This window comes from Etheostoma spectabile, unplaced genomic scaffold (genome assembly GCF_008692095.1).
Source record: "Etheostoma spectabile isolate EspeVRDwgs_2016 unplaced genomic scaffold, UIUC_Espe_1.0 scaffold383, whole genome shotgun sequence".
Lineage (NCBI taxonomy): Eukaryota > Metazoa > Chordata > Actinopteri > Perciformes > Percidae > Etheostoma > Etheostoma spectabile.
The window spans coordinates 483,447-496,022 of NW_022605597.1; the positions used below are offsets into that span (position 1 = coordinate 483,447).

At 45.1% G+C, this 12,576-nt stretch overlaps 1 protein-coding gene across 1 annotated transcript in view; it reads left to right on the plus strand.

Moving 5' to 3' along the window:
* Positions 1-10,181, plus strand: part of LOC116686532 (troponin I, fast skeletal muscle) — a gene marked incomplete at its 5' end in the record, with an annotated part of 10,415 nt that extends 234 nt beyond the window's left edge. Inside the window, 5 exon segments of the mRNA XM_032511549.1 lie at positions 933-969; positions 1,051-1,179; positions 3,363-3,452; positions 4,141-4,317; positions 7,423-10,181. Coding sequence (XP_032367440.1) covers positions 933-969; positions 1,051-1,179; positions 3,363-3,452; positions 4,141-4,317; positions 7,423-7,503 — 514 coding nt within the window. The 3' untranslated portion in view covers positions 7,504-10,181.
* Between the last annotated feature and the right edge of the window lie 2,395 nt (positions 10,182-12,576).

The following is a 12,576-nucleotide window of genomic DNA, read 5'->3' on the forward strand; positions in this document are numbered from 1 at the left end:
CCGACCCCCACTTTGGGAATCACTGCGTTAAAGTACGGCATGTCGAAATGGCCGAAATCGCACTGATTGCAAACTTTGAAAAATCAAAAAACGCCCGACTTCCGGTCGGGTTCAGAATGAGGCTCCGACGAGCTTCATTCTGCAGCTCGACGTGCTCCGCGTCGCCGTTCGACCGCGGCGCCCCGTCCTCCTTTCTCCGCGGATTGGTACCGCCTCATGCGCGAGGCGAGCCGTGGCAGGTCGTCACAGCGACAGCCGTGACCTAACGCGACACGCACACACACACACACACACACACACACACACACACACAGAACATGGAAGGTGTGTTTGATTCTCGGCGTGTTGCCACAGCCGGAAGGCAGGTTGGTTTCTAATGAATCTTGAGGCAGAAATGTTTAATTTCTCACACTGCACTGTGACGTTTACTCTTGTTTTATCTGTTTTTATTTCTGATTTTTTTACCTGTTTATTCTTGTGTTTTAACTGTTTTTATGTAAAGCCCTTTGAATCGCCCTGTTGCCGAAATGTGCTCAACAAACGAAGCTGCCTCGCCTTAAACGTACTGCAGGGGCTACACTTTTTAAGTTCTGTAGGGGGGGGGGCGCAGGTAGCCCTTTTTAATGCGTCTATTCCCGAAACCCGTCACCTAAGTGTCCTGCTCTCACGCCGCATGTCAGTTAATCTCAGTTCCTGACCCCGAGTGTGAAACTGGGACGCCAAGAGTCCCGAGCGCGTCCAAGTACGACATCACAGGAGACTTTTAGCGTCAATAACAAACGGCAAAAGCGCCGGACCAAGCGCCGCGTTGCGACGCAGTGGGGGTGAGAATGTGTTGAATAATCGTAACGACAGATTTACGGGCTCATGGGTTTATTCCACGACGTAACGGGCCAAATGTCTGATCAATGTTTTTGTGTTTTCACCTGCAGGAAAAGACTGTCCGCGAGGCGTAAGCACACTCTGAAAGTAAGACGCGAGCACGTTTTTACTCTGTACTAAGACGCTGGTTTTACAACTGGAGCTGATGGTGCTTCCCCCCCCCCGCAGGGCTGCATGCTGATGGTGGGAACCAACCTCCTGGAAGCAGAAGCATCGATGAAGGTTGAGGAAAGGGAGAAGTTCCTCGCGGAGAAATGTCCTCCTCTGGAGCTGCCGTACTCCAAGGACGAGCTCATGGTGAGACAGGAACGGGGCAACGGGCTGCACCCGTCGGCGTCAAAGTGGACCCCGGGTGTACGTGCGTATGTAGTGGCTGTATGTCCTCCACGTTGTCCTCGATCGTTGTAATAGGGTAGCCATATAGTTGTCCTCACTGTTGTCCTCAGCTGTGGTCCCATGTTGCCTCCTCATTGTTGCCCTCATGTTGCCTCAGTTGTCCTCATTGGTTCCTCATTCCTACAATGTTGTCATCATGTTCCCTCATGTTTTCCTCAAACGGCCTCAGTTGTCCTTCCGCTGTCCTCAGGTTGTCCTCACGGTCTCATGTCCCTCATTGCTCGTTGCCTACGTTTCTCAGTTCTCTGCTGTTCATGTTGTCCTCACGTTGCTCGTACGTTTGTCCTACACAGTTGCACTCCACTCATTGCGGTGTCCTCCACGCTCTCCTTGTGGTGTCCCTATTGTTGTCTTCATGCTGTCTCATGTTGTCCTCATGTTGCCCCATGTTGTCCCTATGTTGTCCTCATGTTGCCCTCAGTTGTCTTTATTTGTCTTCATGTTGTCCCCATGTTGTCCTCATGTTGTCCCCATGGCCTAGTTTGCCCTCAGTGCCTCATGTTGCCCTCATGTTGTCTATGTTGCCTCCATGTTGCCTTCATGTTGTCCTCGTTGTTCCTCTAGTTGTTGTCCCTCATGTGTCCTCATGTTGTCCTCATGTTGCCCTCATGTGTCTTCATGTTGCTTCATGTGTCCCCATGTTGTTTCATGTTGTCCTCATGTTGTCCCATGGTTGTCCCCATGTTGTGCTCATGTTGTCCCCATGTTGTCCCATGTTGTCCTCATGTTGCCCTCATGTTGCCCTATGTTGTCCTCATGTTGTCACTCATGTTGTCCTCATGTTGCCTCATGTTGTCTTCATGTTGTCCTCTTGCCCATGTTGTCTTGCCCTCATGTTGTCCTATGTTGCCCTCATGTTGTCCCCATGTTTCCCCATGTTTCCTCATGTTGTCTTCATGTTGTCTCCATGTCCTCATGTCTCTGTGCCCATGTTGTTCTTCATGTTGTCCTCATGTTGCCCTCATGTTGTCCCCATGTTGCCCTCATGTTGTGTCATGTTGTCCTCATGTTGTCCTCATGTTGTCCCCATGGTGTCCCCAGTTGTCCTATATCAGTTCTTTTTAATCCCCACAAAAACATGATTGATTCCAACGCTCTTTGCCAAGTACAAAATCTACTTTCATTAATTTGGGTCTTATTCTATTTATAGCATTGTAAAACAAGTGAAGTGTTGTTGAAATAGGGTTGAGTAAAAGGTGACATATTCAGTCTGTGATTATCATCAACACATTACTTAATTTTAGTCTAATAATCTCCTAATTTCTGCTTTTCTAACTCAAACATTAGGTATAATTTCCTATAAATGAGGTTTATTGACCAAAAATTCCCAAAATAACTGTACGACTAAAGTTAAGTGACAAAAAAGCGTCAAAAGTGTTAAAAAAAAGGACAAAAACATTGAAAACATTGATTAATAAGGCATTAAGATCAATTTCCAAAAGAAGATTTTTTTAAGTCCTCTTTTTAGTCAACTTTAGCCTGGGTTCCTAATCTTAGGAGCACCACTGGAACTCCTTTAGAGTTTCCCATTAGTTACACCAAGCAGCTGTGTTGTTCCTTGGTGTAAAAGTAAGTAAGTAAACTTTATTTATAACGCACCTTTCGCAGACAAGAGGGGTCACACAGTGCTTCGCAGTAAAAACAGATAAAACAGCAACACATTTAGTACTAAGCCACATTGCGAGTTAAAAGCTTGTCTAAAAATAAGTGGGTGTACAGACATCCTTGAGCTTTCTTAGGGGGGGTATAGGACGTATACCTGCGTACCAGGTAGACTTCACCACTGGATGACGCGTCGCCATCTTCTCCCACTGTACACAAGTGGAGCCAAAATATCCAACGGATGCATTAACTACAAGGTAGACACCGGATCACAAAATGGCGCCTATTCAGTTCAACGGAGATGCTTGCTGACGCACTCCTGGGTTTATGTCCGTGATATGCGGCCCCTGTTGATTATGTGCTGTAGTGTTTTTGCCGCCGGCCCCATAGACTTTAAATCGCCTTTCTACGAATTGAAATACCAGAATAGGGTGTCTCATTCCTCTGGTGCTCAGAGGGATTTTGTCTTCTTTTCTCTTCAGGAACTTGTCCAGAAACTCCATGAGCAGATTAACTTGAGTGAGGAGGAGAGATACTGCATAGAGTTCAAGCTCAACATGGTGCTGAATGAGGTATTCAAGTCAATTTTATTCACGTATCGACAAATCCCAACAGTTATCTCACTTATGTGTCTTTTCCACCAAGGCTAACCAGGTGCTGGTTCTGGTTCTGGTGCTGTTGCCAGTTCGGTGCTGGTTCTACTCTCCAGTTCTCTAAGAACCAGCTGGATCTTCCCCAGCCTGAGAGCCAGCAGACCGTTGGTTTTCCTCCCCAGACCACGGTGGTTCTGGTTTCCTCCCCAGACCACGGTGGTTCTGGTTTCCTCCCCAGACCACGGTTGTTCTGGTTTCCTCCCCAGACCACGGTGGTTCTGGTTTCCCATCCAGGTCCAAAGCTAACATCAACAGCTCTCTATGGTTAACAGCTGACCTGGGTTTTCAAAATCGAACGTCATGATAACCCCCCCCCAGAACACAACGTAACCGGTTCTTATCTCTAGACCAGCGCTAAGTTGGTGCTGAGTTGGAACCCGTGTTCTTGGCCCAGAGCCAGGTTCGACTGACTCAGAACCAGCACCAGAACTGCCTTGGTGGAAAAGACATAACTGTGAGCAGGTCTAGACCTGACTCTGGGATGTTGTTTACAGAAACCCAACAATTACTATGTACACACAAGCAGGCGAAGAAACACCATAGTGTGTCTATAAGATCCTTTGACCTATAATAAAAGTCTCTACTTCTGTCCTAAATCCTTCTGAAGGTCAGAGATCTCAACATTAAGATTGTGGATATGAGGGGAAAGTTCAAGAGACCCCGTCTGAAGAAGGTGCGCATGTCTGCCGACGCCATGCTGAAGGCCCTGCTGGGCTCCAAGCACACGGTCAACATGGACCTCAGAGCCAACCTCAAGCAGGTCAAGAAGGAGGTCAAGGAGGAGGTGAGCTGCTGGACTTCAATATTCTGCCAACTCGTTTGGCTTGGTTTCTGATGCCTGCTTAAAATCAGCTTTAACTTTAAGGGGGATGTTTGCTTTTTACCAACAGTCGTATAATCTCATAAGTAAACTTCATGTTACATCAGCAGGTTTAAATCCCAGTTTTAGAACGTTGCAGAGAAACATTTCAGCGGTCTGAACCGGCCCGTCTCAGCTGGACTCAAACCAGCTGATGGTGTCTCTGCGACTCAGCAGGGGGAGTCTCCAGAGGCTGGTTTTAGTACGTAAGAGACGTCTCCTTTTCAACAGCCAATAGGAAGTCAGCTGATGGAGTCTCCAGAGGCTGGTTTTAGGACGTAAGAGACGTCTCCTGTTTCCACAGCCAATAGGAAGTCAGTTGGTGGAGTCTCCAGAGGCTGGTTTTAGGACATAAAAGACGTCTCCTGTTCAACAGCCAATAGAGAAGTCAGCAGCTGAAGTCTCAGAGTGCTTGTTTTTAGACGAAGAGAGACGTTTTCCTGGTAACAGCCAGTAGAGAAGTCATCAGCTGGAGTCCCAGAGGTGGTTTTAGGAGTAAGAGACGTCTCATTCAACAGCCAATAGAGAAGTCAGCTGGTGGAGTCTCAGAGGCGGGTTTAGGAACATACAGATGTTTCCTGTAAACAGCCAAGAGAAGTCAGAGGATAAGTCTCCAGAGGCTGGTGGTTTAGGACGTACAGACGTCTCCTGTTCAACCGCCAATGAGAGAAGTAGGCTGAACAAAGTGTTCAGAGGTGGTTTTAGGACTATAAGCGACGTCTCCGTTGCAACAGCCAATAGAGAGTCAGCTGTTGGAGTCTCCAGAGGCTAGTTTTAGGACGTAAGAGACGTTTCCTGTTCAAACAGCCATGAGAAATAGCTGGTGGAGTCTCCAGAGGCTGGTTTTAAGAATAAGAGACGTCTCCTGTTCCACAGCCAATAGGAAGTCAGTTGGTGGAGTCTCCAGAGGCTGGTTTTAGGACGTAAGAGACGTTTCTGTTCACAGCCAATAGAGAGGCGTTGGTGGAGTCTCCAAGAGCGGGTTTACACGAGTAAGAACGTTCCTGTAACAGCCAATAGAGAAGTCAGCGGTGGAGTCTCCAGAGGCAGGTTTTAGGACATACAAGACGTTTCGTTCAACAGCCAATAGAGAGTCAGCTGGTGGAGTCTCCAGAGGCTGGTTTTACAAGCTAAGAGACGTCTCTATCAACAGCCAATAGAGAAGTCAGCTGGTGGAGTCTCCAGAGGCTGGTTTTAGGACATAAGACGTTTCCTGTTAAACAGCCAATAGAGAAGTCAGCAGGTAAGTCTCCAGAGGCTGGTTTTAGACGTAACAGACGTCTCCTGTTCAACAGCAAAAGAGAAGTGGCTGGACAGTGTCAGAGGCTGGTTTTTAGGACATAAGAGCGTCTCCTGTTCACAGCCAATAGAGAAGTCAGCTGGTGGAGTCTCCAGAGGCTGGTTTACGACGTAAGAGACGTCTCCTGTTAAAGCCAATAGAGAAGTCAGCTGGTGGAGTCTCCAGAGGCTGGTTTAGAACATAAAGACGTTTGTTCACAGCCAATAGAGAAGTCAGCGGGGAAGTCTCCAGAGGATGGTTTTAGGACGTAAGAGACGTCTCCTGTTAACAGCCAATAGAGAAGTCGTGGTGGAGTCTCAGAGGCTGGTTTTAGGACGTAAGAGACGTCTCTGTTCAAAAGCCAATAGAGAAGTCAGCTGGTGGAGTCTCCAGAGGCTGGTTTTGGATGTAACAGACGTCTCCTGTTCAACAGCCAATAGAGAAGTAGGCTGGAAAGTGTTCAGGGCTGGTTTTAGGACATAAGAGACGTCTCCTGTTGCAACAGCCAATAAGAGAACAGCTGGTGGAGTCTCAGAGGCTGGTTTAGGACGTAAGAGACGTCTCCGTTCAACAGCCAATAGAGAGGCAGCTGGTGGAGTCTCCAGAGGCTGGTTTTAAGACATGACGTCTCCTGTTCAACAGACACAATAGAGAAGTCAGCGGATAGTCTCCAGAGGATGGTTTAGGACGTAGAGGACGTCTCCTGTTCAACAGCCACTAGAGAAGTCCGCTGGTGGAGTCTCCAGAGGTGGTTTAGGACGTAAGGACGTCTCCTGTTCAACAGCCAATAGAGAGTCAGCTGGTGGAGTCTCCAGAGGTGGGTTTTAGGATGTAACAGAGTCTCCTGTTCAACAGCCAATAGAGAAGTAGGCTGGACAAGTGTTCAGAGGCTGGTTTTAGGACATAAGAGACGTCTCCTGTTGCAACAGCCAATAGAGAAGTCAGCTGGTGGAGTCTCCAGAGGCTGGTTTTAGGACGTAAGAGACGTCTCCTGTTCAACAGCCAATAGAGAAGTCAGCTGGTGGAGTCTCCAGAGGCTGGTTTTAAGACATGACGTCTCCTGTTCAACAGCCAATAGAGAAGTCAGCAGGATAAGTCTCCAGAGGATGGTTTTAGGACGTAAGAGACGTCTCCTGTTCAACAGCCACTAGAGAAGTCCGCTGGTGGAGTCTCCAGAGGCTGGTTTTAGGACGTAAGAGACGTCTCCTGTTCAACAGCCAATAGAGAAGTCAGCTGGTGGAGTCTCCAGAGGCTGGTTTTAGGATGTAACAGACGTCTCCTGTTCAACAGCCAATAGAGAAGTAGGCTGGACAAGTGTTCAGAGGCTGGTTTTAGGACATAAGAGACGTCTCCTGTTCAACAGCCAATAGAGAAGTAGGCTGGACAAGTGTTCAGAGGCTGGTTTTAGGACATAAGAGACGTCTCCTGTTGCAACAGCCAATAGAGAAGTCAGCTGGTGGAGTCTCCAGAGGCTGGTTTTAAGACATCAGAGACGTCTCCTGTTCAACAGCCAATAGAGAAGTCAGCTGGTGGAGTCTCCAGAGGCTGGTTTTAGGACGTAACAGACGTCCAGTTTTGATTCTTATTGCAAGCCCCTGAGAAAGTTAGTGGCCAACGTGGCAGTGACGATTCATTGATTCACCAGTTAAAAACAAAGATCGTTACCTAATATCTCGTTAAATATCTGAATTTACAGTCATCTTTTTACTTGTCGTTACTTTAACAAAATGAAATGTGGTCTGTGTTCGCAGGACAAGCAGCTTCGCGACGTGGGAGACTGGCGTAAGAACATCGAAGACAAGTCTGACAGGAAGAAGATGTTTGATAGTTAATCTGTCGCTGACTGTTCGGCCCAAACGAGACAGACAGAACTCGGATCTGATGTCTTTGTAACTGAAGAGTTTTATTCCAACATGCTGCGTATCCAACGGCAACGTAACCCGAGATTAGGACATTATACTGATAAACAGTGGGAATACCTCGGGTACTTCTATCAACTAAAGGGACACACCTTAAGAAAGACATTTGGGTTTTTATGCTTCTAGTGTGGCACAGTGTTATGTCTTTTCCACCAAGGCTAACCAGGTGCTGGTTCTGGTTCTGGTGCTGTTGCCAGTTCGGTGCTGGTTCTACTCTCCAGTTCTCTAAGAACCAGCTGGATCTTCCCCAGCCTGAGAGCCGGCAGACCGTTGGTTTCCTCCCCCAGACCACGGTGGTTCTGGTTTCCTCCCCAGACCACGGTGGTTCTGGTTTCCTCCCGCACCTGACGTAACCGGTTCTTATCTCTACACCTATCTCTACGTTGGTGCTGAGTTGGAACATGGCCCAGAACCAGGTTTACTTGTGTGGAAAAGCAACAAAGAACCGGTTCGATATCCGACACTGACTCCGAACCAGCACCAGAACCGCCTTGGTGGAAAAGACGTATTAGTGATGAGCGATAATGTCCTCTGCTGGTGTTCAGGGTTTTAAAAGTGACTGACTGTTATCTTTTATTTAGGCTTATTACTAAGAAACAATTCAGTCCAATACTTCTTCAATGCAGCTGAATTGGAAAATATGACATTAGACTTGAAAAAGAACCATTTACTGAGGAAGGTTCTGGTCCCTCTGGACCTTCGTTAAGAGGATCTTCCTCTTTGTCTTTTCCTTTTTAACGAAGGTCAAGCATGACAGAGACGTTTCTCCTTTAACCCTCGTGTTGTCTTCCCGTTAACCATGAACTTGTCCTTCCGGGTCAAAATTGAAAATGAATTTTTTTTTGTGCTTTTCCGATGTTTTTGTCGCTTTTTCTGATTTATTTCTCACTTTTTTTCCAGCTCTTGGTGCTTTTAAAAAAAAACCTGAGCTGGTTTAATAACAGGTTTTAAACTTATTCTTGGAATTCATGGTCAACGAACCTCAAATATATCAAATGATACGTAAGTTGGTTTAGTTAAAAAGGCAGAAATTATGAATTATTTTGACTAAAAGTTAAGATCAGAGGATGTTGAGTGGATCTCAGATGGGTCGATGTCAAAGGTTCGGAAACCATTAAAGAAAATAATTCAAATGCTATAAGATCAAATAAAACACCCCAAAAATTCAATGAAAGTAATCATTAATTTTACTTAAAGAATGTTATATGGAATCATCCATGTTATTTTGGGGCAATTTGGTGGAAAGAAATCCATATTTAAGACTTAATAAAATACTTCAATTTGACCCGTTTCAACACACGGGTTAAATGGAGATACATGTGCAGGATCTCACTTTTTCAAGTCTAATTAAGGCTAATTACCAATTAAATTAAAGTATTTTTATCCAAAGTTTTTCCTTTCCATATGTAAAGTCCATAATAACCCTGAGGTGGATGAGGCAGGTGCTCGGGTAGTTTCGGGATGTTTTATGTTGGAGTAAAACTCTTCAGTTGAATCTACGCTGCCTTCTGCTTGTGCCTGTACTGTCTGTACTGTGATGTATTTGTACTGTGTGTACTGAAGTATTAGTACATGAGATCTTTTGTCCTGTGAAGGCTGATTTACGCTTCAGCATCTTGATATCGGCGACGTATCTTCCTCAAACCCCAAAGTACACATGACTTTTTTTATTCTAAAATCCAGAAATTATTTACCTTAATGTGTTGACTGGGCAGAGTTTCAGTAATTAGAAACTTACCCCGAGAAGTCATTTATATTATACTATCATTTTTATTTATTCACTTTTATGAGAAGAACATCACTTGTTTTGGCACACGTACATCTCTGAAGCATTAAAAGATGAACGTACAGCTGATGATTTCAACTTTTTTTCAGTTTGTAACACTGTAATTTAACATTTTATGACATTTTATCAATAATAACACCTACTAGAGTTCTGTTATCTGGCCTAATAGACAAGCAGGTAAAAATAGGCAGATCTGATTAGGCTGACATGTGCCGAAAGTTTCAAAATTAGGCAGCGAGTTCACGATTGGTTGCTTTAACACCTTGTGTTGTCCTTGGTTCCAATTTGACCCATTTTTAAAGTTTTTATATCCAAAATATGGGTTTCTTCCAACCATATTACCCAAAACAACATGGATGCATGCACGTTGGATGGAAGCCATGCAACATTCTTCGCAGGTACAGATGATGAAAATTTGAAAAGTGTCAAGAACTATTGATTTTCCAATTTTGATCCAGAAGGACAACTAATTCCTGGTGGACGGGAAGACAACACAAGGGTTAAAATGAATTATCAGCATTATCAGTATTAGGATTATGCTGATTGTCTGCATCCATTCAATGTCCCTTCAGACAGTGAAAGAGACGAAGTGTCACGCTAAAGCTAAAGCTAATGCGTTAGCCTGGCGAGCTAACGGTCAGTATTGGACGTCTCTCTGTTGCAGGAGGATAAATCAGCCTTTCACTCTGCACCGCCTATGGTCTGTACTAACTCTGTGTCATCTTTTCTAAACTGTTCACACAGAAGTGTGATGTACTTTTCTCGTCTTGTTGCTGTCACATTAAACTCCAAAGCTTCATGTTCATCTCGTCTATTAGTCGGCTCTGTCGTGCACACACGTTCATTTATAAAACGCTGCACATTTAGATCTTAAATTAAATGTATGTCTGTGTTCATTTATAGAGCTATTACGTTAGGGTGACCAGACGTCCCCGGTTTCCGGGGACAGTTCCCAGTTTCGGTGACCTGTCCCCGGAAATGTCCCCGGTTTTCACTGTGACCGACGGACCCAAAATAGGAATGAAAGAAAGAAAACCCTGACCAAACGGAGCCGATGGTCGCTCCAGACCTCCAGAGCCAGCGCTGCTCAGAGACCAGAGATGTTTTAGAAAGCCGTTATTTCCGATGCTAAAATCACTGATTATTTACATGGAGTCTGGTGGGTTTAGCGAACTCAATTTCGCGCACTTTTATGTTTTAAAAAAGGATCTTAATCTTTAACAGAAAGGTCGACCTCCTTAGAAACCCTTTCCATAATGTTGTCCAACTCTTGGAATATTAATCTGAGCGCCTAATGAGAACAGCTCTAGGTCTAGTGTCTCCGTTTTAGGTTTTACAAAAAATAAAAACATAACATGTTTTGGAGGTAAATACGCTTCTGAGCTGAAAATGTCCCCGGGTGTTGTCTGAGAAATCTGCTCCCCTTATATTACGTACCATTGTAACGCTAGTGATTGTTAGCGTTAACTACCAACTCGTCGTTATTACACACAAGTCCTTTCGGGGTGTGGGTAGAATAAGAGCACGGAGACAGCTCCGACTGTGGAACTCGGTCCATATTTTTTGGACCACAACAACTCAAGACTCATAACAAAACACGCTTCAGCATCTCATCTTCATATCCCTCCGCCAACCTGTTTACTGACTTACAGGCAGGGTACAACCCTTCAGATAGTCCCTTGTTAACTCAAAGAACAGAATACACTGATGGAGATATGTGACTTATTTCAGTAACCCTAAAAAACGTCATCTGTTAACTACATATTCACAAATTAAATCTCATCTTAATGTTCCCATTTCAATCTCATCTTACACTATTGTACAGAAGGTGTCACTAGCACTCTGCTCACAGTGAAGAACTAGTACCAACACGACATTTATACATAAAATACTGTACTTAAAATGGCCGTTTTCCTGCCATGATGCACAACTTGGACCCAAGCTGCTTTAGAGTTAAATCTTTATGCTAATGCTAATTTTATGCTAATCCCATAATTAGACCTTTTTCAAAAGTCTTTTTAAACTGTAAGGATTCTCAAGTCACATTATATAAAACAATACTAATATTTCTGGATTTTTTTCAAGGTTTACCCCCCCAGCTAACACTACTGGTTACAGTAACAGTTGAACTGTAGCTAATGGTCTGGCTAGTCCACAAAGCATTCTGGGATGGGACAAAAACGTGCTTTGGTTGATTGGCATTTCTTTAAAACCAATCACAATAGTCTTGGGCTTAGCGCCGGACGGAGCCACGGTGCCGCTGCTGAATAGTCTCCTGAAGGAACTTGTTTTGGTGGAACACGTGTACGTTCAGAAGTAGTTTTAGTCGTCAACAGAGACTCCGATTGGACAGATAGTCTAGCTAGCTGTCTGGATTTACCCTGCAGAGATCTGAGGACCAGGTAACCATAGTCCTCAGACTGAACAGATAGTCTAGCTAGCTGTCTGGATTTACCCTGCAGAGATCTGAGGACCAGGTAACCATAGTCCTCAGACTGGACAGATAGTCTAGCTAGCTGTCTGGATTTACCCTGCAGAGATCTGAGGACCAGGTAACCATAGTCCTCAGATTGGACAGATAGTCTAGCTAGCGGTCTGGATTTACCCTGCAGAGACCTGAGGACCAGGTAACTATAGTCCTTTGGAAACCAGCTGCAGGTTAGAGCACCGACACAAAGGAACAGGAAGGGGACAAATGAGTCAAAATATGTGACATCTGGCTAAAATGAGTGAAATCGGGCAGAATTTTCATTGGCAACGGAGCGATCCCTTAATTGATCCCGTAATAAGTGTTAGCTAACGTAAATTGTTAGCATGAACAACACACAGGTGTCTAAAGACCGGAACTGTTACCCCCAAATTCAACAGGAAGCGGAACGCCCGTCAGTCAACGCCCACCAGGTCCGGAACGGCTGCGGCCCTGACTGACAGCTGAAGTCTCGAGGACCCACGAGAACTCAAGAATTCACGTAGAATAGAACCACAAACCCACCACCGGTTAGTTTCCATCCAGAGGCGTAGAGGGGGAACAACTCTGTGTAGTTGTCAAGGTGTCGTCCAGGAAGATCTGATCCGCCGTATGCACGGTGTATTTTATTTTGAAATTTAACCGGATGTTTTATTTGTTTCTGTGCTCGACTCCCTGTTGGAACCGATGAGGTGAGTAACTGAGTCTTTGTGGATTGATTGATTGATTGATT